The sequence below is a fragment of the Podarcis melisellensis genome (assembly GCF_964234715.1).
Source record: "Podarcis melisellensis genome assembly, chromosome: 12".
Taxonomy (NCBI): domain Eukaryota; kingdom Metazoa; phylum Chordata; class Lepidosauria; order Squamata; family Lacertidae; genus Podarcis; species Podarcis melisellensis.
Window position 1 is genome coordinate 23,036,300 of NC_138544.1, and position 15,709 is coordinate 23,052,008.

General features: G+C 39.2%; 1 protein-coding gene across 3 annotated transcripts in view; it reads left to right on the plus strand.

Annotated features, from left to right (window-relative positions):
• ANKRD28 (ankyrin repeat domain 28) overlaps positions 1-15,709 on the plus strand; it is a gene marked incomplete at its 3' end in the record, with an annotated part of 89,835 nt that overhangs the window by 24,678 nt on the left and 49,448 nt on the right. The window contains exons 1-2 of one of the 3 annotated variants that reach the window (XM_081883175.1): positions 5,703-7,186; positions 8,012-8,095. In XM_081883175.1, the coding sequence (XP_081739301.1) occupies positions 7,070-7,186; positions 8,012-8,095 (201 nt within the window). In that variant the 5' untranslated portion in view covers positions 5,703-7,069. Of the gene's footprint in view, positions 1-5,702; positions 7,187-8,011; positions 8,096-15,709 lie in introns of those variants that run through there. The other 2 variants (XM_081883173.1, XM_081883174.1) reach the window with 2 other exon arrangements.

The following is a 15,709-nucleotide window of genomic DNA, read 5'->3' on the forward strand; positions in this document are numbered from 1 at the left end:
TAAAATTGAGCATTAGATGCACTTTGAAAGCAGGCTTTCCCTTTTCAAAAAGCAAATAAATGTTGTACACTGATATTTACCTCCTTTGATGTCTGACTTATCATATGATGGCTTTCTATGAATACGGTCCTTGTCTTAGCTTCATTATTCAGCGTTATGACTAAACGCAGTTGGTTGGAAACTTCACATCAAATAGTCAAATTCTTGAAGCAGAATGTTACACCCCCCCAAAAAAAACTTAGAACACAATCTGTTGTGCTGCTGCTATCACTGGTTTCTTCCTATGAAGTACGAATTATCGGGTGTTAGAATTTGTTTTTAGTGATTTCTTGTTGTTAAGATGCCAACTGGAAAACTCCAGTCTGACAGCATTGTCTCCTGGCTACTGAAGGATATGAGTAATCATACTTGCTCCCAGAGTCATATGGGATCTGGAATTGCACGTGTGTGTAGAAGGTGGTGAAGATGACAGTGTCTGTTTTCTGCTGTTTGGTGTCAGTCTCTCACACCTCATGGCTTCAACCTTCAGGATAGGAGTTTCTTGGGGGAAACATGGGGAGCTGCTGCCACAGTGATGGGAGTTTAATAGGCCCTGTAAGCAAGTCGAAGCCGTGTTGTGCCTCTCGGAATCCCACCTACAAGAAGCCTACAGCATACTATTCTAAGAGAAGCAAATCCTAGCGTTTCTGATAAGCCGGAGTCAGTTTCCAGCAGCTGTGGTGTCCTCCTTGGATTTCCTAGTCAGAAAGGCTCATACCAGGAGAGAACTTTGGAGACAGTGGAATCAAGAGTTAGTGTTGTTGAACGACAAAGAACTAATGGTCTGAGAAACAGGTATTTTGAAGGAAATACAGTCAATGACCTTTTCAAACAGAGGTTACGTTCCCCCTGCTCCGTGCGCATCAGCAGAGTGTGTATAGGCATGTCCCACTCCATTATGCCCTCTGTCTTTTGGTTGTTGCCTGTACAGAGAAGGGAGGCAAAATCCTTAAATGATTCAGATAGAATAAGTTTAGGACAGTACTACAGAAGAGATTCACTCAAACTTAGAAGAAGTAGGATATGATCCCTTCATGTTCTGTGACAGTTATAATTGCTATCATTAGCTATAATGACATAAGGATAGCTTTTTATTATCGCCCCAAAATAGAGCACTCTGTGTCCATATGTTATATTCTATGTGGCATATGGGTATAGTATGTAATTTGCTAATTATACTTTCACATGGGTGGGCAGTAGCAGAATGTCACTTTTAAATTCCCAGGTAATGCTGTGCTGTATGGAGCTGATTCTCTTCAGATGAATTCTTCCCGGAATACGTTTGTTTCATACTCTTATGAACAATATTGTACTTTCAAAAGATGTTATTGCAAGGCAAGTAGTGCTTCTGTAGGTATATTTAATGCATACAGTTAAGAGTCCTTTTTAGTAGGTATTTCGGTATTTCAATGCTTACTGTAACAAGATAACAAAATTAGAAGTACACTCATTTTACATGTCATTTTCCTTGTTCTCTGGGATTTTTAAATGACAGACAACTTAATTTTGTTTTTAATATTAATTTCTGCAACCAGGCATGGAGTTAAGATGAACTTGTGGTTTTTATATGGATGAATTTGTGACATATCTAGCAGCTGTGTTTCATGTAGTACCTGACTTGCTTATGCTTTTTGAAAATATATTTATGCCAGCTTTCCTTCCTGCATTGTTAGAATTTGTTTAGAGAGGGCTTGTAGTCACTAGAAATATACTCAACATTTTAAAAGATACTGTATTAAATATATTTGCAAACACACATTTGGGAATGTTCTGTTTGCTTTCTTGTGTTATATAGGTGCATCCATTGCTTCCTGTGTTTCCTACCCCAAGCCAACTGTGGTATATTAGCAGAGCTTTACCTGCATATCTTGATAGGCAGGGTTCCTCCAGAGGCTTACTCTTAAATATCAATTGGGACAGTCCCTTGTGCTTTCCAGAACCTAAGCCCATTCTCGTCTTTTCTTTCTTTCCTCCTGCTCTGAGGGTTTTGTTTTTACAATCAAGTTGCATATGAGATTTGTAAAATAAACAAATAGTTTAACATCTGCATCACTGTGTCCCAGTACTGCCTTATAACTTTCCATAACAACCCCCTAAAAAGCAATTCCTATTGAAAATTAGCCTTGAGAGATGGTGAAAACCCTCCTTTCCTTGCAACCTGGAACAGCTAGCCAATTGGGACCCAGTTATTTGTAAAAAGAGGGACATTTTGTGACAGGTACCTACAATTAATTTCAAGCACTTTATTGTTGACACCTGTGAATCACACACAGAGCCCGCACCACTGATGAAAACAGCAGCAGCGAGTGACCTTGTCCCTATGGGACACTATCAGATCCAGGCTTTGAATAGCAAGGTATATTTAACTTTTTCCTCTCCCCCCTCCCACCTCTGCAATTCCAGTACAGACAAAATTCCAGTTCAGGTGATGGGAAGTCTATGTGACTCTGTTTCTTTGTTACCGCTCACTGAAAATGTAGTTTTTGGGGCTGCTGAAAATTATTTTAATGCCTGGAGCTGGCCTCCAACTTCATTAAATCTTGTGTTCTTAGGAAACATGTGCTTGTTGAATATCTCCCTCTCTGCAGCTTTTAAAGGCACAGGAGCTCTGTTAAGAGAAAAGATAGTAACCATGTTGTTCCCTGCAGACATATGCTCTGAAGCATCTAGACTAACACTAGCAGCCAGATTGCTAGTTTTTATTTTCTGGGTCTGTTGTTTTAAGTTTACAAAAAGCCATGTATGGAAAAAAAGAGGGAGGACACAATCCTGTGCACTTAGAAGCAAGTCCTGGTTTAGCTTTGGAAGCTCTAGCTGGAAGCTGCTTCACTTACCACCGATATAGCCATGCTAAGAAGACCTTTACCTGATTAATTTTTGCATGTCAGGTTGCTGTTAAAGGCATAGGAGCAGGGCCAGTAATAAAAATGGGGACTTCTAAAACTGCCGTCTCCTATACTCTCTTGGTTTTTTTAAAAAATAATTTTTATTGGTTTTTACAACATAGAAAAACAAAAACACATACAAACAAACAAGACACGACTTCCCCATACCTCCCCTTCACTGCATCCTTATTTTAAAAAATAATTATTATTAGCAATCCTTCAATCCTTTTTTATCCCTAACTTCCTTGACATTCTTTTAAGGTTAAATTTTCGCAGCTGTAATTCTCTGTTTCATACCCCTTGACATCTTAGCATTCCGAAATTTTACAACAGTTCTTAAGATATCCTTTAAATTTTTTCCAGTCCTCTTCCACTGTCTCTCTCCTCTGGTCACGGATTCTGCCGGTCATCTCTGCCAATCCCATGAATTCAGTCACCTTAGTCTGCCATTCTTCCAGAGTAGGTAGTTCTTGAGTCTTCCAGTACTTTGCCAAAAGAATTCTTGCTGCTGTAGTTGCATACATGCTCCTATACTCTCTTGGGAGCGAGCCTTACTGCATTCAGTACACATTCTAAGTAAACATGCATTGGATTGGGCTGCATGTTGCAAAATAACTCTGGAGGTAATATTTGCATTATACTTCTGTAAAGGAGTGATGTATTTTCACTACTGTGTAAGTACTAATTATATTGATGAGGTATGACTTGGCATTGATTACTTTCACAATCCTATTTTTTAAAAAAAACAAAAGCAAGACTTGCAGTGTCCAGTGGGATTTATTTTCATATGAGCATGCATAGGATTGCAACCTTGCAATGTTCCACCTACCATTAGCTCTGTTAGCCTTAGCACTTCTTACCATAAGCTGCCCATCCCTCTGCCCCACCAGCCCCTATAGGTGTTAGCTGCCTTTGCCCTTTAAATAGAAAAAAGGGCAAAGTGCTTCTAGTTTTCCTCAGTTTTAGATAGCTTCAGCCCAATCCTATGCATGTTTACCCAGAAGTAAATCTCAGGAGGCCTTTTTGGACATAATGTTCCAGACTAAATAAAACCATAGTTCTGTTGAGCCAGGAACATTATGTTCGAAAAGACTCACAGAAATTTACTTCTGGGTAAGCATCCACAGGGCTGGATTGAAGTTGTCAAACCATAGTATTGAGAAGATTGGACCTGCATGTTCCCCCTTCTCCCCCCCCCCCACCTTTGGCTCCTTTACCCACTGACCTCAGTGTCCTGATATGTTTAAACCAGAGCTCCATGTTGCTTCTGAAATGGGAAACTCATTTAAATAGATGAGGATGGAAATTTCAGAGCCAGTGCATAAAGGGGAACATGGTGAGCCTCAGTGCTCATTGCTGACTTACTAAACTATGGTTTAGTAAACTAGGAACATTATGACCATACAAGATCACTGTGTTCAGTGTAACTTAAGGTAAAGGGACCCCTGACCATGAGGTTCAGTCGTGACCGACTCTGGGGTTGCGGCGCTCATCTCGCTTTATTGGCCAAGGGGGCTGGCGTACAGCTTCCGGGTCATGTGGCCAGCATGACTAAGCCGCTTCTGGCGAACCAGAGCAGCGAATGGAAACGCCGTTTACCTTCCCGCCAAAGCGGTACCTATTTATCTACTTTATTTATCTACTTGCACTTTGACGTGCTTGTGAACTGCTAGGTTGGCAGGTCAATGTAACTTATTTCTCCCAATTAAGAATTCATAGGATAGCAGACTTAAAACATCTAATGTCCAATTTTGAATGCATTGTTTTAACCAAGTTTCATTTAAATAAATGGGATTAATTTACCAGTATGAGGAAATGACTGAGGCGACAATGTAAACAAAAATGGTTTCTAGCTAAAATTTCAAAATCTCCGAACTGAGGACAGCTGAGTCAGTCACTTGGAATTTTGTTATTTTTCTTCTGAAATGTGAATCTTGTTTCATTGTATACTGCTGAACTTATTTTTCACCACAGAATTTGAAAATACCAGTGTTTGGTTGATACCTGAGAATTTTGATGCTTAATCCATAGGAATATATCTACAGTATTCATATCCAAAGCAGCTTACAAGATACTTCAGATATCTCTTGTTATGGTCATTCAGCGCATGTCCGTTGAAGCTCTGCTAAGTCTGTATTTTAAGATCTGAAATTGAGAACCTTAAAAATGTAAGGTTACTTAATATGAACTGGAAGTACTGTTGAGTTAAAAAAGCAACATTTCCAATACTTTGGGCATATGACCCATTTATATAATACACCCACAGATCACTGCTACAGCTCAGCAGATTCAAACCAAAGCTGTAAATTCAGATTATTGGATGACATTTTTTGTTAGTGTTTGTTAATATCCTCACTTTTCTTAGGTGCTTGTTAGCATGCTAAATATGTCTTTTAACAACAACCCAAATATTTCTGGTAAGCAGCTATTACTTTGTATAATGGATTGATTTTTTTAAAAGGCTTTTTAATTCCTAGATTCTAAAGACTAAAAAGTTGCATGGCCACAGAGGGTTAACTGAGACTGTTCTGAGAATATGGTAACATATGAAAGCAGTTATGGGTTGGAATTGTTTATTTTCCTACATTGTTAGTCAGCAGTGCCAGTATACGAGTTTCCTTGTGGCTTTTAGTGGAAAATGTTGAAGGCTCAACAGAAATCTTACGTTTTAAGTGAATTAGTCACACAAAACTGGCATCGATATTCTGTGAGGGCTGCCCCAAAGCTGCTTTTTTCCCTCCCCCTGCTACAGGAAGTTGCATCCAGAGCAGTAGCTCAGTTATTTGGTAAGTGTAACATGTGAGCATTACTAGGCATTTCATTCTGCGGATCTATTGCTCTGTTGGAATACTGCTGCGGGTGCGATTTTTGTGTCCTGTTAATGTGTTCTGTAATGACCTTTTTAAAGCACTAGCTTTTTATACCGTTTGCGGTACCATCTGCTGCATGAAAAATCCTAACTTAATGACAAAATTTGGATAAATAGAGCATTTAACGTGAAGAACCACAGGACTTGCATAGACACAGATCTTCAAATAAAGAAGTTGGCTGAAAGATGATGCGTGGAGCCTGATTTTCTCCCCCCCTCCCCCCCTTTTTTACATCGGTCTGAATGAAGGCTATAATGGAACCTCTATTCACACAGTGATCAAAAGAAGCGCTCGAGTGATGAACTACTTCTGCAGGAAAAGTCTAAAGCAATAATTCAAGTGCTTGTGTTTGTGGTGTTTTGCTAAGACGTTGTTACCGGCATTTATATCTTATGTGTTCGTTGTTGGAGCAGCTAGCTAGAGCAATGGTCTGGTGATGGAAAACAAATGTTCTGCATTTCTTTTCTGACTGATGGAGTAGCATTCTGTGTTACGGTCTGTTGGGGAATCTAGATTGAAGAAGCAGTATTATTTGAGTCTCATTGTCCTTTGTTGTCTGACTCATCACGTGTAAATGTACTGCAGCTTAGCTGTACATTGCAGGCATTTTTACATGGAGAAGAAATGTCAACCTTGGAGCTTTAGTGCTGAATAACTGTTGAGTTATACGTTGCTTTTTGTGTGATGGACTTTTGATTTTAAGGCAGTAGCATTTTTAATTGCGGAATGATTATGACCTGGAACACTTGGGGCAGTCATGTATGCCTTTTTCGGTAGAAATCCTGCTACCGTTAACTGGAGGCTGACCTTGCTGGAGTGGGGAGAGCTGTGATCATCTCTGCCAGAGCAATTGTCTCTTGTTTCATTCTATACAGAATGGTGTTATGTCGTCTATAACAATGATTTTACTGTTTAGGTAGTCTTATTCTGTAGAAATTAAACAAAAGCAAATTGGCTGGTGAAAGGTCAGAATTTTTATATATACCGTTGTAATTTCTACTGTAAGAGGATATTTTAGTAATTGAGTGCTATAAAGCAATAGCAGAACTATTTTAGCAGAACTTTTTATGGAATATTTTGGAAAACTTCATTAGCTGAATATGTTGTTGAATTTGACAAATAGAATATAATTTAAGTTATGCCATTTTAAATATTTCAAAACAAAGCACTAGTGTTTCTAAATTATGTTTGAGAGGAAAAGAACTTTCTGTGCTGTCTTGGCTGTCCTTGGGACAAGGCTGTTACAAATCTAATTTTCTCCTTCAAACGGGTCGAATGAGTCGTGTGTGTATTGTTGTTTTGGAGGAGGTGGAAGATGATTCTCCCACGTTTATTTCCAAACTGCCTCAGGAAAGCATATCTCTACATCCTTCAGCTTCAGGACATTGCTTGGTAAGAGGTTCTTGCTAAATATGTCCTGTTTGTAATTGTGGTTCAAGGCTCCATTGACTTGCCATAAATATGAAACTGTAGCTGGTATTTATTTTGCTGAAGTAGTTAATATGGTTGTGTAGATTCACTTCTGTGTCTAACGATAATCCTAATGAATGAAACAAATTCTCTAGATTGTTCCTTTTCAAACCTTAAGGAGTGCTCCAATCATTGCCTTCAAAAGTAAATTGGCAAAGAAGTGAATTTTGTAGCAAATTGTTTCTAACACAGCTCCTAAAATAATTGGTTATGTAGTCTTTCAAAAACCATATAGTATATTCTGTAGTAAAGCAAGTCCCATTCTTTAAAAATATGGAAAATAGATCATGTGATGCAGGGCTACTAGTCCAGCAACATTGTAATAGTGGAGTAGTTATTATTTATTGCTTTGGCAATAATGCTTTCACATGTTTATGGTGGTGGTTAGCACATGTAGATATTTTTAGAAATAGATGTGTTTGTCACCAGATCATTTAGATGTACTGCACTTCCTTATTTGTCTATCACATTGCATGCATGTGTCTAGTTGTTTTCTGTTTCTTTCAGAAGGCATTCTGCAAAATTAGTATGCAATAATCAGGTATTTTTTTATTTTTATCTTGTATAGATAATTAGTGGAGTATGGTTGTTTATGTAGAAGAGCATTTTAAAAGAGTGCATTAGACAGATTTTTAATGAAGTATTTGTGATATGGAATGTTTTGGTACTCGTCTAAAACTGTGGTGGAATAATTACACCTGAATAGCATTAAAATTAAAATGCTTTCTCTGTTTTCTTATATTTTAGCCACCACTTGTTCAAGCTATATTTAATGGGGATCCTGATGAAGTTCGTGCACTAATTTTTAAGAAAGAAGATGTTAACTTTCAGGTAAATGCCTTATTTTTTTCTCATAGATTTTATTTTATTTTGTTGTCTTTTTCTTCTTATCTGAGACACTCCAGAAGTCTTTGTAATAAATTTATTGATTTACGAAATATAACCTACCCTACTACTATTGTGTCAGATTTTACCTACATTTGGTGGTGAACTAATTACTCTGTTTAGTTTAAAGAAACACTTGCCTATCTTTCTTCTTAAGTTTTTAAGATATTGTAATAATAATAAGACTGCACTAAATTGCAACAAAGTTACCAACTCAAATATGGTTTCTCCACCATATACCACTATCCAGCCTCTAGTTACTAATAATCCTTACCCACACCCATAATTCATGTTGGTGTTCAAGTCATCTCATTTTAGCCCTTTCATAAAACCAAGGAAAAAGATGGGGGACAGAGGAATGCCAAAATATTTCACTTTTTAGAGCTGGTAAACTGGATCAGGTTTCCTGCTGCCATGTTGGTTGTCCAAACTACTCATAATGTGACCTGTTCTTTGGCAGCTGGATAGACAATTGCAGGCCTTTTTTTCTGTAGGTGCAAGAGGCTTTTTAATATTGCAAAATCAGTCTAATGAATTTCCCAGCAGCCAATACGTTTCATGTACAAGCGGGACCTGCAAAAAACAAATAAATGTGGCATTGTGGAATTTATTGTTCAGCCACCCCTGACTTCTTCCTTGATAATTCATTCCATTTCCCCTTAGTTTTCTCTCTTATTTGTATTCTCTTCCCAACAACCGGTCAGCATTCCATGCCCACTGAGCATGCTCAACCTGCTCATTGGAATGTTTTGTGAGCTGTTGTCCCCTGATACTCCTTTCTTGTGCATGAGTGGTGCTGGCTACATATGAATTGGCATTAGGAGAATTAAGATAATTATATATGATGATCCTGTTATTATATTCATGCATCACAATTCTTTGTATATTCACTTGGAAGTGTCACATTTAGTTCAGTGGGACTTACTCCCAAGTAAGGAAGGGTGCATAGCCTTGCAACCTTAGTCATGCAGTTATTATGATCATACTAATTATCTGATGTTATATGATTTATCGTCTGACTGCTGTTAGAAACAGGATGCCTGTCTAGATGAGCCCTCAGTGTGAGACTAATTCAGTGTTATACATGCTTACTCAGCAGAGAGACCTGTTTAATTCTGTGGGATTTTTTTGCTAGAAAAATGTGGCCTGTAATTCTAATTCCAATTTTCTGGGAGTAAGATCCATTGAGTTCAGTAGGACTTGTTCCAGAGTAGACATAGACACTAGGCTTTTAGTCTATCAACATTCCAGAGGGATATGGTTTTAAGTACTAATCGGGTATTTAGCATACAACTTATTTTTAATGCTGTTTTACAAAATATGATGGGAAAATTATGCTTTATTATGACTTTTAAAGAAGTTCTTACTGTGCATGAGGAAAATAGTTATAGGTTTACTGGCAAAATCTTGGTTCAATCTCAACCTGACTAGAATTAGGCACTGAATTTAGTGGTTGTTACCAGTGGTTTTAAAACAAATGTATTCTTTGTATACTGGGTAACTTTTGTCATGATGGGTGTTGGCTGGTGAAAATGTGTAATGAAAAATAAATGATTGAAATCAAATGTCATTGAAACAGGGCTACTCATTAGAATTTTAAACCAATGTTTCAAATGCAAGATCTAGTGCACAGTAACTCTATTATAGTTGTGTGAGCCGGAGCACAAGATGCTTTCCAAAAGGACACAAGGATTTGGTTGTAATATAGCCTACAGTGAGGATAGGCTCTGTCCTAGTTGTATTCTTCTTTATTCTGCAAGTTATGAACAAAACAGGAATTGAGTGAGTTGTGATCCAACATGTGTAATAAAATAATACATGATTAGGGTCAAACCATTCCCAATTTGTCCTCTGTTCAGTTGGTGGTACAGGCAGCCTCCTGTTTACATGTGTTCAATATGTGTGCAACCGTGTATACGCACATCATGCTGAACCCGGAAATGTCATAAAAACAGCACTAAAAAGGTGGAATGGGGTGTTTGCAGGCATTTTCAAGGGGTTTAAATTATACGTGATTTCACTGATGCGAGCAGTGCCTCAAAACGTAGTCCTTGCATAAATGGGGGGCTGCCTGTATTGTAAGTGTTTCAGATTTTCAGCATGTTAAGTAGTGTGTTATTTTGTAAAGTAAATAATGCTGAAGTGCCAATTGATGGTGGCATACATATTACAATGAATTGTAATGCTTAGTTGCTGCAAACCTTCCTTGATGGTTGTAGGCTAGCGCTCGAATCCTAGAGTGTGTCCTCTAATGTGTGCACAGATCTTCTGTGGTTGGGGATCTTCATTGATTGATGCATGCTGGGGAATTTTGATAAAGTTTATCTGCTTATAGTGATAGGGCAAGCCATTTGTGGAGGAGGAGCTCTTAGAACTCCCAGGTCTGAAACAGACTTGTGGATCAGGGTTGTGATATTTTCATTTTGGGGAAATGGTACATTCTTCACTGTTTGGGTTGTCAATGAACATAATTTAGTCTGGAGTAAGCAGGGTTTTAGTTGAAACTTTGGAAGAAAGATTCTCCCCTGCTAATTATGAATAAAACTTGACAACATCCATAGGATTCATACTCAAGTATAACTGGTGAAGATACAGTAAAAGCACAAGCAAGCGCAGTTGCTTAACTTCATCGGCTAGGATCTGTGGAGCTTGTTCATGAGTGGAATAAATCCTGAGTGGGTGGGTTTGAGTATTTTCCTTCTAGCTGCATCCTGGAAGGAAAATACAAGGTAAGGTGTAAGGTAGGAAGGGATGTCAGCTTCTGGGTGCATGTGATGTTCTTCCTAATTCTCTAGATCCTGGTCGCTGTGCAAGAGTAGCAAACATTCAGTGCTCTGCTAAGGTTGAATAATAGTTAGACAGTAGTCTGTTAAAGTTGTTTCCTGCCTTTGGCCTAAATTTACTCATTGTTGTCCACTCATCAGCTACTGATGGAGTTTCTGGGGAGGTAAAAATTTGTTCTAAATTTTTACCGTGTTTAAGCTTGAGGCCATGCTATTTTGCATTTTGTTGGAGTCACCATGCATGCTCTATAGTTATAGAAACAAAGCGGGATGGAACCGTGTGCAAAGGCCCTCCATTGTGCATTGGTAGTTCACTAGCACAGAAAAGACATTTCTAAAAATAGACACTGACCAACATAATGTTTCTATACAAACATGATTTTTCATTTCCTTTTTATGTAAAGATGCCAACAAACTGATTAGTCATTTCCTCCCATTTAGTAATGTAAGTTTGCACTTGCTTAGAAGTGTTAAAATAAAAAATAAAAAATTGTCCAGTAGCACCTTAGAGACCAACTAAGTTTGTTCTGAGTATAAGCATGCACGCGAAAGCCTATACCCAGAACAAACTTAGTTGGTCTCTAAGGTGCTACTGGACCATTAAAAAAAAATTACTTTGTGTCAGACCAACACGGCTACCTACCTGAATTTAGAAGAGTTAGAAACAGAGCAATGAAAGCTAGGAGCTAATGTAATTCCTTGTCATAAAACACACCTAGAACAATGGGAGTTTTGAACGCTGTTTGCATAGTGGAATAGCGCATAGTGTGTTTGCATAGTGTGAATAGTGGAATATTTTTCTAAGGCAGAGAGAGTCCTCCCCAATTTCCAGGAAGGGATAGTTCACACATGGTGCTAGGCCATGATTTAACTTTATGTGGAGAAAACTTGGTGAATCTAAGAGACTCCTGCACTCTCCCTTCCTGGACTGCCAGGACAAGGACTTCTGCTGATATTACTTTCTGTCTCAATGAATCTCAGCTTGTTTATTTACATTTGTATCTCACCCCAATCCTGGGGTAACAAACATCAAATGCTATACAGTACAGTTTAAAATAAAATAATTTTTTGACATATTTTAAAACATTGTAAAGCCATTTAAAACATTTATAATATCTAAAACAACAACCTTATACCCTCAAAGTTATTAATTTCACATTTACCATGGCTAATATCTGTCACTCATCAAATACCTAAGGTAAAGGTAAAGGTACCCCTGCCCGTAAGGGCCAGTCTTGACAGACTCTAGGGTTGTGCGCCCATCTCACTCTATAGGCCGGGGGCCAGCGCTGTCCGCAGACACTTCCGGGTCACATGGCCAGCGTGACAAGCTGCATCTGGCGAGCCAGCGCAGCACACGGAACGCCGTTTACCTTCCCGCTAGTAAGCGGTCCCTATTTATCTACTTGCACCCGGGGGTGCTTTTGAACTGCTAGGTTGGCAGGCGCTGGGACCGAGCAACGGGAGCGCACCCCGCCGCGGGGATTCGAACCGCCGACCTTTTGATCGGCAAGTCCTAGGTTCTGAGGCTTTAACCCACAGCGCCACCCGCGTCCCCATCAAATACCTGGGTAAATATAAATGTTTTAACATGTGCCCTGAAAGTCAGTGAGGGATATAGGTGCACCTTACCAGGAAGGCCATTCCACAAGCAGGGAGCCATCACTGAGAAGACCCAGGATCCTTGCAATAAGATGAATCTTCACATTAATAAAAGTGCAGCACTTACAATATTTTGAATTACAGTGGTACCTCTGGTTACGAACGCTCCTGGTTATGAACACTTCAGGTTACAAGCTCCACTAACCCGGAAGTAGCTGCTTCTGGTTGCAAACTTTGCCCAGGATGTGAATGGAAATCACGTGCCGGAGGCGCACGCGCAGCAGGAGGCCCCGTTAGCAAAAGCGCACCTCAGGATAAGAACGGTTTCAGCTTCAGAACGGACCTCCGGAACGAATTAACTTCGTAACCAGAGGTACCACTGTAACTATCATTGCAGTATTACTTGGGCGTGTCTAAATGAATGGTAAGCTAGATTGTGGAATAGTACTGATCTGAGGCATGTGTAATTTTCATCTGAGCTCCCAACCTTGCAGAGAGTGCAGATATTGTAGTTTTGCTGGAAATTGTTTTGGAATGGAAATGAACATGCTTACCTACTTTTGTGCTACAGAAACAAATAAAGCATACATTAAAATCCCTCAGTTCCATTGTTAGACACACATTCATTTCTTCTGATCGTCCAGCTGTGAGGCATGAAGGCCTGCTCCCTGCAAGGCCCTTTTCACATGGCCTAGGTGGCAGGACCCAGATTCACCCAGCCCCACTTTGTTAAATATGTATTCTGTAGTTGACCTCCTTTGTAATATTTTATTTTGAAATCTTTATGATAATATTTTAGTTTACTGTTATGTTGCTTTGACAGTTTGCTCTATATTTGACTTTCTTCAGATTGTTTTATTTATGTTTTATTGATTTAATATGTTGTAAACCGCTTTGAGATTTTTCTTAAAAATATAAAGCGGTATAGAAATTTTTAAAAAATAAAAAAATAGTAAAAATTTGTTGGTCTTATCCTTGATATATTTCTGCAACCTCAGCTGCAGTAGTTTTTAAAATGACAAATATATCACAATAAAATCTGATCCCGCTATATTTGTACTTGGAACTACTTTCACCTTACAGATATAATAGTTTTTTAAATGACCAACTAAGTAATATAGAGAGGGATGCGGCTGGCGTTGTGGTCTAAACCACAAAGCCTAGGGCCTGCCAATTAGAAGGTCGGTGGTTCAAATCCCCGTGACAGGGTGAGATCCCGTTGCTCGGTCCCTGTTCCTGCCAACATAGCAGTTCGAAAGCACGTCAAGTGCAAATAGCTAAATAGGTACCGCTCTGGCGGGAAGGTAAACAGCGTTTCTGTGCGCTGCTCTAGTTTTGCCAGCAGCGGCGTAGACATGCTGGCCACATGACCTGTCTGCGGACGAATGTCGGCCCCCTCAGCCTGTAAAGCGAGATGAGCACCACAACCCCAGAGCCGTCTGCAACTGGACTTAACAGTCAGGGGTCCCTTTACCTTTTAAGTAATAAAAAAGCTGAAAACTAGAGCCAGGATTCAAGAACTTTAGGCTATGTGATGGGGGTTTGAACAGCTGATCCCTATGTTTTTTAGTTTCATGCTCTTTAACTCATGGTCTATGACCTTGCATCCATGGTAAAAGGGAGTTTTCCAAGAAGAATCCAGGTGTTTTTAGGTAGAAGACATGATTTGAAATATGAAAGTACTTTAAGGAGGAGATAATGAAGACCTCTGTGTATGTCATATCTCTGTAAAAGTGTAGATGTTGCCACTCTTGTACTTGTGAAAGCTATAGCCTTTGACAGTACATACTTTTCTTTCTTTTTTTACTTTTAAGAAAAGCACAGAAATATATGCCAGAGAGCCAATTATAGATTTCCCCTGGTGTGCTTCTGTAGTGTACATGAGTTGTTTCGGGGGTTTTAGGGGTTTTTTTTTAGTTGGCATGCATCAGCTTGTATGCAACCAAATAGAAATGAATTAAATAAGGAAATCTAGCAAAACACCAAGCAGAAATTAATTAACTTCAAAAGTAGATACTGCTTTGGTCTCTCTGTTTTTTGAGGCATTAATTATTTAAAAGATTAGTGGATGATTTTCTTTTGCAACTGGAACCACACACAAGCAAAGATGTCATAAAAAAGAAAAATGCCTTGTTAAATTGTATTCTCTTCCTAGATAATATTTCAATTAGTAGCTTTCACAGATGTCAATTTTCACTGATCACAAGGTGCTGCTTCTGGTAACATTGCTTCTGTGTGTCTTGCAGAGTTTGTGAAACATCATTTTCACTATAAGCAGCCATGTTTGAATGTGGTATATACATTTTAAAGTTATACAGAACATGTCTCTTAGCCAGGGTGCATGATGTTTGCTGTGTTGCTGGAAGTACAAAGGGAAGCTATATGCCTGTAAAAATTCAGTGATAAAAACTGCCCCCCTGCTCCTCCTATAGCTGCTTGCCCCAGCCTGGACATGCAACACTGTCAGGTTGTGTCAGTGGCAGCAGCAAGACAAGTTCTGCAAAGCAGCTGTATTGGCTCGAAGCCTTCGCCTGGGGTGATCAGCTTCCATTGCAAAGAGGCTTGAAACCGAATTTTCTGGGTAGGACTCATGAAAGCCAACCAGATTGCAAGTAACAGAACATCCCTTTGGAGAGTCACTTGTGGGCAGCATCATCCCTTGTCAGCTGTTGGAAATGTGGATTGCTAGCTTGTGGTCCTGGGTAGGAGGCAGGGTCCAGGGAGTATCTGTGATACTACTCAGAGTAGGAGACTGAGTGGAGGTGGAGGATATTGCTGTGATTTCTCTTAGGTGAGAGATGGATAATGTCTGGGATTGACCAGGTGAGAGCTTGTTGGTTACAGCATTAAAGATCAGGAGATGGTTTGACCGGAAGGGTAATTTCCCAGGAACTTCATTTATTGAATATTTTTGACTGCTGTAAGCACAGGTACTTTAATCATCTTTTTTATCTAGTTCTTATTGCAGTGTTTTCTTGGTTAATGCCATGCTGCTGCTGCTGACTACTGCTTGTAATTAGATCTTTCATTGCTGCTAAAGTGGGGAGTATATTGGTGGGGTATCCATATGCCCAAGTAGTCATGATTTCAGAGCTGGGAGAAATGAATGGTCCTGGGGTAAGAGTGATCATGAGCAATGGAAGTTATGATGTGTGGTGAAGGGAATAGCTTCTGG